Here is a 14,444-nt window from a genome sequence, read left to right as displayed (position 1 = left end):
GGGTTCACCGAACCACCCAACAGCCGCTTGCGACGCCAACTTCGACAATTCCGCCTTCAAGGTGGCGTGCTACACCGCTACGTTTACCACCCAACAGGTCACCGGTGGGTCCCAGTTCTACCTCGCTGCCTTCGCTTGCGGGTATTAGAGGCACTTCACGACGATGTATCGGCTGGCCACTTAGGCTTCCACAAGACTTACGACCGCATAAAGACCCGCTGCTTCTGGCCTGGCCTATCAACAACGGTGGCCAAATACATTGCCTCTTGTGCGTCATGTCAGCACCGCAAACGCTCGACATCCCCTCCTGCCGGTTTACTACAACCTCTCCCTTGCCCGGACGCACCTTTTGAATTTGTTGGCATTGATTTATATGGTCCCTTGCCGTTGACACCCTCCGGTCACCGTTGGATTGTCACTTCGGTCGACCATTTAACAAGATATGCCGAGACTGCCCCTCTGCGATCCGGCACCGCTTCTGAGGTCGCCGACTTTTTCTTGCGCGCCATCGTCTTGCGCCACGGGGCTCCTCGCGTTCTTCTCAGTGACCGTGGCAAGGCGTTCATTTCACAAGTTCTCGAGGAAGTTCTTCGAGCCACTAATACCGTCCACAAATCTACTTCTACTTATCATCCGCAAACCAATGGCCTTACTGAGCGCTTCCACCGTACGCTGTCTGACATGATTGCCATGTACATCCGTCCTGACCACACTGACTGGGATAAAATTCTTCCTTTTGTGACATTCGCATATAATACTGCTATTCAACGGACTACCGGCTACAGCCCTTTCTTCCTTGTGTATGGACGATCTCCTTCCACCATATTCGACAGAGAACTATTTTTCGCACCTTCTTCGCCTAACGCGTCGCTTCCAGAAGATTTTGCTGCCCGAGTTGCACATTGCCGTCAAATCGCCCAGCAAAGCACGGAAGCTACCCAAGCTGAGCGCAAGCGTTACTGCGACAACAAACGCCGTGACCTACGTTTTCACCCAGGAGACCAAGTCCTGCTTTGGACTCCAGTCCGCACCCCAGGCCTCTGTGAGAAGTTCCTTCCACGCTACATTGGTCCATACACAGTTGTGCAGCAAACATCTGCAGTGAACTATCTCGTCCACCCAGTACACTCCGTCACTGACCGGCGCCGCCGGAATGCCGAAATCGTTCACGTGTCGCGGATGAAGCCCTTCACTCCCCGTTTAGATAATCTCTCATCTGCGGCCAGGCTGGCCGCTTCCATGACGGGGGGAAGTTAGTGTAAGCACTATTAACGTACTTCGTCGTTTTCATTTGTACATAGCCATCATCATCTTCCCTCTTCTTCGACTTCTTCGCGCGTGAGCTGCGGGCGCTGCCTTTTTTGGAATAAACAGCGCTGGGCAACTTGATCGGTCTCGGTATTATAATATATATATATATATATATATATATAGCTCATGACGCATAATAATCAAAATGATATTTATTAATCTTGGCCGAAATCTGCTTTGCATATAGGGCAGTTAGGCTCCGTGCAATGTACGTCAAATGTACTCTAGGCTGTAATCATAATTGCAGATCGATCACCAATGCTCTGTATAGTAGTCTGGGCTCTAAGAGTCATTAGAAGAGTCGAAGAGTAGCAATTCACTTTAGTTATCTGAAATTTATTTACATGTAAAACCAGTACCACGCGTATGTTTGCGGATTCGCGCGAGCTCGCGTCTACGCGCCTTCCACCTTCCTCACGTGTCGAGGAATGACGGTTTGCACCCACAAAGACGCGCCACTAGCGCGACAGTGCGCGCTCAGTGGGCTCGCTCATAGGAGCCTTGGAAAAAGCCACATCGTACTTCGTTAGAGACCGTCTTTCACATTGCTTCTATATCTATAAACATAATTGTTATATTTTCACGCCTGTTAGATCAGCACACACAGGAAAGAATAAGCACTTTCTTGCATGATACAAATCTGCTTAACAGAGATGAGTGCACGGCGCCGTAGGGGTGCTGCGTAGCCAGGCGCACCGACGCGAGGCTGCCCAAGCGCGCGATACGAGAGAGAAGCTGTACACCGAGATCGCGCCGCGTTACGACGCATACGAACCGTGCCGCACTGTCTGCGCATGCGTGTGCTCGCAGACGCGAGTTCTTGCGCGCGTGCGCGAGCATATGTGTGGTCTGGGCTTAGATGTCTGAGGGGACCTGTAAGCATGTCTTGACCACCTCGTCTCTATCGGTTCCTGCCTACGTTTCATCATGGCTGCCTATCGTAATCCGGGGTACTTGAGCCTCCGACGAAGAATGGAACACCGGAACCCGAACTGCAAAAAAGCATTACTACAGCAATCATCTTATTTTTTTTTCTGCCATTCGAAAGCATGACGGTGGCAACAATCTGCATTCACCGGCAGTGGCGGCTGAGCGGGTAGCGGGTAGCAGCATTACGTTGTGCATTACAGTGCATGTGCATTACAGTGCACATCGCCTTTGAATGACTACTCTTCGTTACTCATCGTTATATTTCATCGATGGCGCCTGTAACGATGTATGTGTACCTTGTTTCTAATTGTGCCTTGCGACGTTACGTTAGAGGACATGAAGAACGATTATTAATATGAAATATGGCGCACTTAAATGTTATAGTTACCCCAAATGCTAATTACATGTTCAGACAACAATTGCTGCTTACCCAGAGCATGCACGGAGGCTTTTTGAGACTGTGTTTGTTAGCTCCTTCAGTGTTAGACTGGCTCCATTGACAGTTCTGATGTCGCATTAGAGACTGGAACATCGAATCAACTCAAGCTTCTAAGAGACTGAATTATGCGTGGTCATTTATGTTTATGATAGCTGAAGATCTCATTGAAATCGCGTTATTCCTACTAAAAGGCGGTGTGCTTTCGAGATAAGAAGGGCCTAACTATATATAAACTTGTGTTACCATACTGTACACCACTAAAAGACGAAATGAATGTAACTTCAGACGACGCTGTGTGCTGTGCGATCTCTTCCTTCGAATAGGAGAGAAGGCTACCGCCCGCTCTCGAGCATGAGCGATAATTCTGTTTGTGCTCCCACCGCATGTCCCCATCACTCCAACTACAACGTTCTCGCCACTGATGTTGCGTCCTTTCTTACACCCTATTGTTTCTTTGTACATGAATCATCAAACAGTATCAGGGAAACTTTGCGTAGTTATGGTTATATCGTAAAGAACAAACGTTTTCATCGGAGAAACCTGGAACAATCTCTCTTAAATGTGGCGCTGAAGTACGATGGCTCGAGCGGAAAAGTCCAAACTTTTGCTGGGGGTTCACGCGCGAGTAGCACAGCGCGAGTAGCAATGTTGGTGAAGCGCAGAGTGCTCGCGTTGAAAAGGTGCATAGTCTAGTGAATGCTTTAGCTCAGGGTCTCCGATCTAAGTACATCGAAATGAGAAATCGCGTTTTTGAGTGCAGCTCTTCAGGCGCCCGTTCTTGTGTTGAGCGTTGGCCTCGGCAGCGGCGTGATCGAACGAACGTGACGCATTAACGACGGCAGAACGAACGAGCCCACGCAGCCAATCCCAGCGAAGCACGCGTTCCGCCGGGTTCCTAGCGGCACCACCAGATGCATGTAGCGTGCGAGGTTTAGCGGTTATTACGGCGCCGGCAGCGTGAGGTAATAAAAAATGCACCGACGATTACGATACTCCCCAATTCAAAATTTGAGCGCAGCTACATACGCGTTTTGCTTTGGCGATATGTTGAGGTAAAGAATTTGATAGGGGCATGTAGCGCAGTCTGCGATCGCCGAAAAATGTATCTGACGGTCAAGCGCGTCGGCTCTTATACGTGACTCGTCGAAGGTTCCAGTGTAATAACTAGCGTCGCGCGGCTTCCCAAAGTACTACACGATGCGCGTCACGCATACAAGCGCAAACCATCAGAATCGAAACAAGCGCGAACGAGGCCATCCCCTGTATTCACAGACGCATTTTCACTCGACCCTCCACTCGAAATGCTCCTTGAGTGCGCTTTTTCATTTCACAAATCGCCCTCCACTAAAACCGCGTCTTGAGTGAAAGAAAGCTGGAGCATTTTACTCGAGAATGTCAAGGTAGCCTCGCAGCTACCTTGAATCGCTCCTTGGGTGAAGTTAGTGCGTAAACACGGCGGCCTTCTTATCTGTCGCTGGCCTCGTCAGCTTTCTCGGATGGGCGCCAGTTCCCTTTGTAGCTTTTCTTTAGTTAACGATACTCCGCATTTTCAAAGGCTTCGTTTTTGAGACCGGTGCAATCCCCTGGAGCGCTTCGGCAACGGAATTATTCCACTGCGGCGCCGAGACAGATCGGCCGTCCAGTCACGAAGACTGCAAGCTAGTGCAGTGACTGTCGTATTACTCCTGGCATGACCCAGTTGTTGACCTGCATTCAGGTATTCTTCGTGCGAGCGCTCCACAACTAATAATATTTTATATTATTAGCGCTCCACAACTACTGTTGGCGCCAGAGCACTTACGTGTTTCTCGCGGCTGATCGTACAAGGGCGCATCAGTTCAAGCACCCCGCGGAACATAACTGCGGCGGACTTCAAACCCATGAAAACAACGACGAAAATTCCTGCGATTAGTGCGTGAATTGCCTGTGTGCGTGTATTGCTTGTGCAAGGGCCGGCAGTCGTCCGTGTTCGCGCGGATTGCATTAGCGTAGATCGTCACTGACTACTCTGAACCAAGGAGGGCGAAGCGCACAGCAGCGAGGAGATCATCTCTGTAAACGAGCAGGAGCGTTTACTTAATTTTTTTTTCAATTTTCTTTAATTTCATTCAGCTAGTTGCGCTGGGGAAAACAAAATAAGGTACTACAGTTTTGCGTGGACCATGTGCAGTTGGTAGAATTTAAAGCCGCAGCCAATAATTGCGTGAGCCTTGCTTCGAAATATTGAGTTTAATTAGCTTAACATTCCTATGAACATCCGAGCAAAACGAAGAAGTGGCCAGTTATGAAACGGCATTCAGAATTATACCTGCATGTACACACAGGTGAACGGAATATTTTATTTGAGTGAAGGACACAATAACAATACAACAGAGTATACTTTTTGCACATCACACCATTTTTTATAATGAAAAAAAAGCTATAGCAGTGCAGTGAAAGCTCCTAGTACAGACATTGCTAGCAAGTGGTAGCATATATCTCTCGCGTACCCTTTTGCGAACATTGCAACTCGCTAGTGCGTTGATTGTGTAAGTGTTACATCTCTGTATGTCGGTCTGGCTTTGCAAGCGTCAAACCAGCTGAAAAATGTTTCTTTGCAAATAGAGATAAAAAGAGTGAGCTTATTATACTAAAAAAATCGCGCTCTAGAACATAACAAGTCTTAAACGAATTTAATTAGTACGGAAATTATAGTAAGGAAAACAAATACAGTACCTAAGCCTATCATCGTGCTCCTAGACATTATTGTGTATTTATCACCAACCTCTTGTCTTATGCAGGAACTAGCCTGCCAACACAAGCACGCAAAGCAACTGCCTTTCCAAGTGTGCTGTGCGTGATGCGCTTGCATTGGTGTGCAAGTGAAGAGCTCTAGATAATGTGTCCTGCTGCACTATAATATTTGTCGCAATATTCTACCTCAGACGTCTATCCTACCACATCTGACATCCTATCAGCTCAAACATCACCACTAAGAGCAATTTGCATGCATTTGCCTTCAAAGACACGTTGTAGTGCAAGTGATTTTATTTTTTATACAGTTTTTTTAATCTTCAGCCATATTTATTAAAATAGTATTTACCCCTTAATAATTTCTGGTCAATCCAATTGTAATAATTTTTTCTGAAACAAGTTAACATTATACTCGTCCTTTCGTACTTTGATGGTATGCAAATACAGGGTGAACTTGCAAACAGATCTTGCAAACAGAAGCATACTGCTTAAAAATATATTTTAGAATAAAGCGCCATCTGTATTCTAGCGAGTAGCCTGTCAGGTGTAAACACCCGACGGCGTGCAATCGTGAACCCTTGCAGAATGTATGCTGTTTCTGCTCTGGTTCTAGCTTCACCTTGAGATGAATTATGAGTGTCGGAACAATGAATTTCTACCATTGGATAGGGATGACAGCTGGCTTCCATGGGGCTTGCAGAAGTTCACCAATTGACCGAGGAACAAAACGCAGGGTAGCAGCCTGTCTTGTAGGATGCCAAATTAGGCCAAATGATGATGCACAATGTCACAATGACGATCCTGAAAAATACAGTATAGAGTGCATCACTACCATTACTTCAGACAAGCTGCGAATAACCATAAGATTATGGAATATTCCTTAATGTACACTAGCTCATGCTGAAGTAGCTTCAGTGTACTAAAGTGCTGGCTACAAATGCTACGAAACTGCTGCATCACAAATTGTGGGCAGTAAAAAGCTCTCATCGCAATCGCAACGCATCATAGGCAACTGATGACTTCACACATATTAATGATAAATATATCGTCTCCAAACAAGTTTATATGACATTTGAACTGGAATAAAACTTTCAGTTCATTTCATTGTGGTATACCTGAGTGTATAACAGAGTGTCCATTTCGCCCCTTTTGTCAGTGTAGGGAGACCTAACATGAATATTATTACAAAGTTCACGAAGATCAGCATAGACTAATTAACGAGTAGGTTAGTCAAATACTTCATGAGCACCTAGGTTCTTTCAGAGAAGAGGGCTGGTACGATCCCAACAGGGCAGGCACCGCATCTATCGATGCTTTCAGGTCTAGCGCCAGCCTCTCTTTGCAGCACAGATATTGATTTTTTTCATCATCTGGTCCTTCTAAAGCCCACATCGTGCATCAGAATGCCAAAAATTTTATGTCCACTGGGCGTTGGCGCGATAAGTAAAATCAGTGTACCTAAGCAACGGAAATGATAAGACATAGCACAACAAAAGAAAAATGTGGCCACAGCATGAACCCAAAGCACAGGTTATGGAACATGCATCAGGTGCTACCACATACCAAATTGAAAAAGTAAGGAGAAAAAACACTGATGCCCGTGATGAGCTACTGAGAAGGGAATTTTCAGAAGATTAAAACATGGCGTAGCGGGTATGTGAAGTGAGGAATCACTGGAAATGCAGGCACTAGTGTTGGTTCCTTGACTATGTGTACTATAATTTGAACAAAGCGACTGACCGCCATGGTTCCTACAACAAAGTACAGGACTCAAGAACGCTCTTCTTCAACCTGCCGTTGCTACGCACACAACCGTATGCATTCTGCCTCATGTATACTATAATGGTTTCTCCTCAATACTGAAAGATTTCATACTCGATACTGAATTGATCGGTGGACATAGGCGCTGATCGTGCATTCTCCATTTTCGTTTAAAAAAGCGGCACCAATAACAAACTGTCGGGCCGAATCTCCCTCAAGCTCCAATTATTAAAAAAATGTTTTGCGCAAGCTTATGCTGCCTCAGATTTGCTTCTGGTGCTAAAGCACGCAACATGAACAACAGTCATGATTGAGCACATTGGAAACGTTTTATCGACAGCGCTGCAGCAACATTGCGAGATTCGCATCAACATAATGTGCTTTTATGCAAAAATAGTTCACTCACCCGTATTTTCTGTCCTGTTCTTGCTTTCACCAAACTTTCAGCACCAATCAATCTTGAATCTTGAAGGTAAACAAAGCTGCCCATCGGCCGTTCCATCTGTGGCCTCCTTCGAAGTCAATCCGCCTCGGTCACCATACGCAAAATGACATAATCACCCATCATAACCGCGATTACCAACGGCAACGTCGGCCACCAAACACCAGGAAGCAACGAGCTGCGTACAAATGCCGGCGCAAATTTTCTTGGTTCTCAGCCACGCGCCACGCTCTCAGCTGTTGGGGTGCGATTGTTGCCAGATCTCACACCCAGATCCCGCTTGATCTATCAGTCGAGTGCTCACAGTGGTACCGTTGCCAAGCTAAAGTTGCGCATTGCGCCATGCGGTGGTTTGATTACGAAGACTAATTAACGGAAACATATATTTGTTTTAAATGAGGGGACTTTTGGTAAGCAGATTTAAGAGTAGTCTCGATATCAGACGCTTTTCTCGGTCGGTGCGCGTCACATGAGTCAAGGGCGCTTTTTCAAGGCTTTCCTCGGCGGAGGAAAGGTGGAGTAGGATTCATGAAAAGCGATGCTGCCTTGACTGAAATAAGCCCCGTCGCCTCGATGTGGCTGAGTCGACAACAAGCTTCATGTGAAGGCGTGTTTAAGAATGCAGGGGTTAGCCTCTTCTTATTTTGTTGTGTCCCCGTCAGCCGCATCAACGAGTGACGGAGGGGGGGAATGGCAGCTTTGGAGACATAAACTGCGGCTGCCTATTTGTACCGCTGAGGTTCATTTTCCATCCTTGTTTTCCGTTTCCCTTTTTATCATTCGCAGCAATGATTGGTGATACCAGCGATAACATCGACCTGGCAGCGTCCGAGCTACGAGGCACGTTTCGAGCAACAACGAAGTTAGAAAAGAAAGGAAAATGAAATGGTACGTTAAGAAAAACGTCGCCTATGAACACATGCCGTCCGCTGCTGAGAGCTTTATGTCTATTTATTGAAGAAGAATGCGCGCAATGGCTTTCAAAAAAGTGTGGTGTGCTAGTTGTTCAAAACAAATGTGAATATTTTTAAAGCAGTGCACGTGCAACATCTGTAGTATGGCTGTGATGCGCACTCTCTCAACCTCAGTACCATGCTAAGCGCGCTCGAGCATTTTTAGCTGCTTTGCATTTCGCTCATTAAACGTATTTTCAGGTTTTATTTCTGTGATGAGTCCTTGGCGTAGAAAGTGTATGGTTTGTTAGCATTTATAACTGTGCCTCATTTATAGCCATTCTTTTTGATGACATACACTAATACCAGATAGAGTCACTGTGCTAGATCAGAAAAGTACGCTCTACACAAACGCGTGTAGAATCTACATAGAAAAGCTTTGAAAGCTTTAGTATTTCTTATCTTCAGTCTGTGTCATTTAACTATTGTAGGAATCTCAGCTATTCCTTCCTCAAAATACTCTAAAACCTACGGACGTCATATACATTCAAGGGCAAATTTGCAGGTATCAGAAGACAATTGCAAGGCTTCAGAGACAGTAGGTGAACAGCCCCAGCACAGTCGAAGTGCTTAATTGGCTGAGATGCCAATATCTTCAAGCTATTGGTCGAGGGAATCACTGTATTGCACGTTGGAGGCGATGATGATGTGGCGTGCCCAATTTTTTATGCAACCAATTGTTTCGGCGAATTGTTATGCAGCGACTCACCTAATTTTGCTACCTTAATTCGTCCTCATTTGCCGAAGCAGAAGAAACACTGTCATATTGTTTCTTTCGAAAACAATCGCACGTTGAGTAAATAATTCGGTGCCCTGCTGGTGTAGCCTTTTTTTTTTCGTTGTCTGAATACTTTTAACACGTTTTGTGTGTTTATGCTCGTGTAAAGTTTCTTTCCATCACGCCATTCATTTTCGGGTATTCTCCATTACTTGCTATTCACAGTTTCGTCCCGTTTTCATGTGTCAGCCATTTTTATCCCATTCTTGCTGCAATAAATTATTTTCTTTTGTTTTTGTGCACTTGGCTTTTCAGGAAGCTGATGGAGGTGGAAGAAACATGACACATTTATTTACCATATTCGCCTTGGTCTGAATTATTAAAACCACAATAACTCAAGCGATGAAGTTCTACTTCCTCATTAACAATTGCCATGATTGCTGCACTAAGTTCAGGCTGTGCTTAGCGCGGCACACGTGCCATGGCAGTCAGCTTTTTCTGAGTACGTATGTTGAGATAGCAGCATGGGCGCTTGCGCTCAGCAGCGCTTCTTGTTCTAGGTTGATATCAGCTTGTTCCTCAATCTCCAGCTCCCACCCTTTGTCTGCACCGACCTGTCACTTCTCTATGCGGCATTTACCGCCTGACTAAGTGGCCAAAGTACCGAAAAAGTAGCACACAGCAACAAGAACATTACTTCTGCCCATTACGTCACCATAGGAAGAAAACTTCTTTCACAAAGGACAGCAAAGCTTGGTGAAGATAGCTGGGACCAATGAACAACCACGAGGTTCATTTTCACGTAACTTGTTTTCTTTTTATGCGAGAAGAACAACTGAGCTTATGAAGCTTGTTACCCCATGGAGTCATGCCTCCCTAATGTGCTTCCGCTCGCGCATCATTCGCTTGGAACGTCAATTGGCTTTGCACTCACCTCGCAGTGAACCAGCTAGACTAATGAGAATGCGAGCTACCCTCAACTGGTAGGGAGAGACAATTCATCACTCTTGGTCCCCCCGTAGGCATATGTTTCCATAACGTGAGGACTGACAACGCGCAGCCTTCTCATGTATATGGCGTCAAAAGCAAGGTTACTCCTCGATCATCTATTTAGGCAGGCAGGCGAATTACTTGACATTTCTAAAATCACATTCGACAGACTTTGAGGCAACGTGTCTTCCTCAGTCACACTGCCGTTGCTGCTGCACGGAATGCTGGCCACATGGCGCAAGCTGCTTTGGCGAACTGTACCGCAACACGAACCTTTCGCAGAAGAGCAGGCGAGGAGTTTTCACCAAGGCATTAATTTTGGAACATACAAAATTTAGGACAAAATAATTACATCTACTGGTCTAATTTCCCAGCAGTGAAGAATCTTAAAATATGGGCTATAATCCCCGAAGTGGTTTATGTTACAGCATTGAAATGAAAAGCTCTTTGAGGCTCTGAATGGCACAGAACAAGGCCACGTGGTTTGCCAGGTCATCCAATTCACGTTTCATAAGCGCTTCAGCACGAGAAGCGGAACTTAACCTAGTTGCGCTTGCCATGCGCAGACGACCTTCTCGGCTAACGTTTTTCTTTTTGCTCACTGTAACAACACGACGTTCACCCAATCGCACATTTTTTCCAGCCCCTCATACTTCAACCCGTATCGATCATGCGCACAAAGTATCGCGCATTTTCGCCCGGACGAAGTACCGAAATTCGCCTTTACTATTCTGTATCAGCGAATGGAACTCTCTGCCCTCCATTATTGCCGATATATCAAATCCTTCAGTATTTCACTCTGCCCTCCTGGATTATCTACAAAATAAAAAACATTGCAACCTCCATATGCCTGTCTCCATTTTACATACAGTCTTGTAACGCTATATGTATGTAGTGTTTTTTAATGTATTTATGATCAGAGTTTTAGTGGCTATTTAAAAAAAAGGGTCTCTTCTCGTCTTCAATATATTTCGTTGATATTTTTGAACTGTGCTAATCTGAAAATCTTGGCTGAAACCAACTTGCTGCTTCTTTTCTCTTGTTTTCTTGTTAGAATTGTTGTCTTCAATTTGTATTGTTCATGAATGATATTTATGCACTCGCTTGAAATCCATCCCCCTCCCCCCGTGCGTAATGCCCATTAGGGCCTTTAGGGTATTGAAATAAAAAAAAATAAATCACCAGAATCACAAATTACCCCTACATCGGTGATTTATAAAGTTAGGAGCCCAGATCTAGGTTTTATAAGCATTCTAGAATTGTAATAATTGTTCCGGTACAGAGAGACAACCAAAAGGATGGAGGACATAACCAGCAATATGTCTGAAAAAGATGTTGCGGATAATCATTCTATCTGCGCACTTCATTAAATACCTGTATTTCTCATAACTTACCCGCTTCCCCTTTTGTTAATAGTAAAAATAAACGAAGAACTGCATTGGCTTCACTTGCTGGACACGTAACACGATGCACAGTATCGCTCTCTCATTAAATCGTGGTAAAGGTTACTATGTGATGATGATTGTTTGCTCACGTGTTTTACTGATTGTTTTTCTTTCCTCTTCTGCTGCAGTGTATGACCTTTCTTGACTGAATTGCACTGAACATAACAAATGCACATTATTAAACTGCTTTTCTTTTTGGAGTGACCGCGGAAACCTCATATTATTTAAATACAGTCGCCCCCGTGCCGCGGAAGTGCCGCACCGTGGAATCGTGGTATGAATGCTGAGAACAGATTCGGAGAACGCGGTCCTGAAAACCGTAAATTCGGATCCAGCCGACCGACAGTCATCATTGGTCCTTGCAAACAAACCCCCATTGAGACTGGAGGCCACGGGGTAGCGGCACTATTTACCAAACCCTTTGGTTTCAAGAGACGCCGCAGAAGTTGTAAATGGCATTTCTCGCCGATACCGTGACGTCAAAATCAAAAAGAGAAGCGTTGCTATAGAAAGGGAGAAACAAGTTTTGTTTTCCCATATCTCTATTTTTAAGATTAGGCCCATCTGCATGGATTGTGGCCTGCCAAAACTTCGAGCATCATCGGCAACCCTATCTGTGGAATGGGCAGTTTGCACTACCACTCGTTTTTCTTTCTCTGTTGGACGTATAATATACCAAATGATATTTATCAGTCTTGGCTCCAATCAGAATCGCAGATCGATCGGCAATAATTTGTAGTCTTGGCTCTAACAACCAATGGGAGAGTTGTTATAATTCCCGTGCTGTATCTTTAATATATTTTCATGAAAACGAATACTGTAAACATGCCGTGTCCTTTCGATTCATATCCATTGCTATCTACGCGGGAAGTTTGCACTCCGACAAAGATTCGAAAAACGAAGTCAGAACCGCACAAACTCTTACTAGAAGCTTTCTTTTCCGGCCGTTGGAGAGCGTGATAGTGCGAATAATCTCCATTTACCCCCCGCGGTAGCGGCAATATGTTTGCTACACTACTTCAGTGCTCATCGCCTGCGAGCAAATATTCGTGGTTATTCATAGTTATATTTCATCGATGGCGCCTTTGACGTGTGTCTGCGTTTCTCTAATTGTGCCATCGAGCTGCAATATCTCCTTAAGCAAACGCAAGCTGCTCATAAACAATTCCTTCTGCTGAATGTTCACCTTGGGATGGTTTCTACTAGTATTTATTTCGCTCCGGTTTGATAACTTACCTTAAAAGACATCAAGAACGTTTTATAATCTCAAATGTCGCAATTCGAATATTACGGTTACACCTAAAGCCTATTACATAGCATGACGACAACTGCAGCTAAACCGGAGCATGCTCAGAGGCTTTTCGAGATTGGGTATGTTAGCAGCTCTAATTATCAGTGGCTCCATTAAAAAGTCCCATGCCTGATCCTTTTCTTTGGGCTTTCGAGATACTAAGGGTCTAGTCTTAAGAGGAACGTTTAGCTCGGGTGACCTATCTAAATACATGTAAAAGCAGTATTAATTTTTCCCGGCAACCCCTGCACCAAAATAGACGAAGTTTCCTGCATTTAAAAGAAAATGTTTGTTACGAATTTTTTATTTAGGCCGTCAATCCTTTATTACAACTGGCAAAAATCGAACATTTTCAGAAAACGAAACTATTAAGTTCATAACTGTAACTCAGCAACGAAAATGACAATGCAATTCTGTTAATTTCACCTAATAGTGCATCGACACTGGACAAAATTGATTTGTTACACATGAATCTCCAAAACATTGGTAATATGCAAATACGGCTTTTGCAGAACCCTTGTAAACAACGTAACGAATTCACATAAGATGTAAAGTGACATATCGAACTTGTCCGCTTTCAATGGTATAATGGATGCCGCTTACAGAACCGCGATATCTGCTCTTGATACAGAGCTATGCATTTGTAAACTTCGTGCTCCTATTTTTTTTTTTTAACATTCGCATTTTTGAAAATTCTGGTAACGAAATTGAGGTCCTAAATTGAATTTCCATTTCGAACAGTAACAAGAATTTAACTTTCTTTCTTAAATGCAACAAATTGCATTAAAATTGGTCCAGGGGTTATTTCAGAAAAACGTTTTTGCGTGTTACATGTATTTCAATTGGCCGCCTCGGATTTGGGCATGAGTTAAACTTCCTCTTAAGTAAACATGCGTTGACCAGGGGCATAACCAGGGTGCTGCGGCTTGTAGCATTGCAGCTCCCTCCCCCCCGCCCCCCGAAATGTTTTAGTGCTGTCATGCACCGCCGACAAAAACAACCCCGGGCGCCGGAAATCATTCTGGATTTTGTCTAGAATGTCCTTTTCACTCTCAAAAAGACATTTCAAGGCGAGCATCGTGAACTGGGGCTAGGTTTCTTGGCAACGACCATGTACCTGGACTCACAAAACGAAATAAGCCCGTCCAAGCACAAAGTTTTAAGGGTGTTTTGATGGCGCGCGGGATCGTCACGGCACCTCGCGGAGGCCGCGGTATGTACTGAGCGCATGGATTTCGATTCGGAAACTTTCTGGGTATAACGTTCTCATAAACTTTTGATGCAAAAGGTTCGTTGACATTTCAAAAGTCCTGCTTTAGATTTTCGATTCCGTAACTTTGTACGTTTAATGTTGTTATAAAGATTTGGCACCAAAGGTGCATTGATTTTCTCAAGTACATTGGACCATACAAAGAGACAAGCCAAATGAAC

The 14,444-nt window shown here is 44.6% G+C and overlaps 1 protein-coding gene across 1 annotated transcript in view; it reads left to right on the top strand.

Moving 5' to 3' along the window:
* The window catches only part of LOC139061144 (uncharacterized), a 182,253-nt gene extending 173,831 nt beyond the window's left edge, over positions 1–8,422 (top strand). Inside the window, exon 5 of the mRNA XM_070540765.1 lies at positions 8,403–8,422. Within this exon, the coding sequence (XP_070396866.1) occupies positions 8,403–8,415 (13 nt within the window). The 3' untranslated portion in view covers positions 8,416–8,422. The remainder of the gene's footprint in view (positions 1–8,402) is intronic.
* The last annotated feature ends 6,022 nt before the right edge of the window (positions 8,423–14,444 follow it).

This window comes from Dermacentor albipictus, chromosome 6 (assembly GCF_038994185.2).
Source record: "Dermacentor albipictus isolate Rhodes 1998 colony chromosome 6, USDA_Dalb.pri_finalv2, whole genome shotgun sequence".
Taxonomy (NCBI): Eukaryota; Metazoa; Arthropoda; class Arachnida; order Ixodida; family Ixodidae; genus Dermacentor; species Dermacentor albipictus.
The sequence above is the reverse complement of the archived record's forward strand: the minus strand, read 5'-3'. Positions and strand labels throughout refer to the sequence as shown.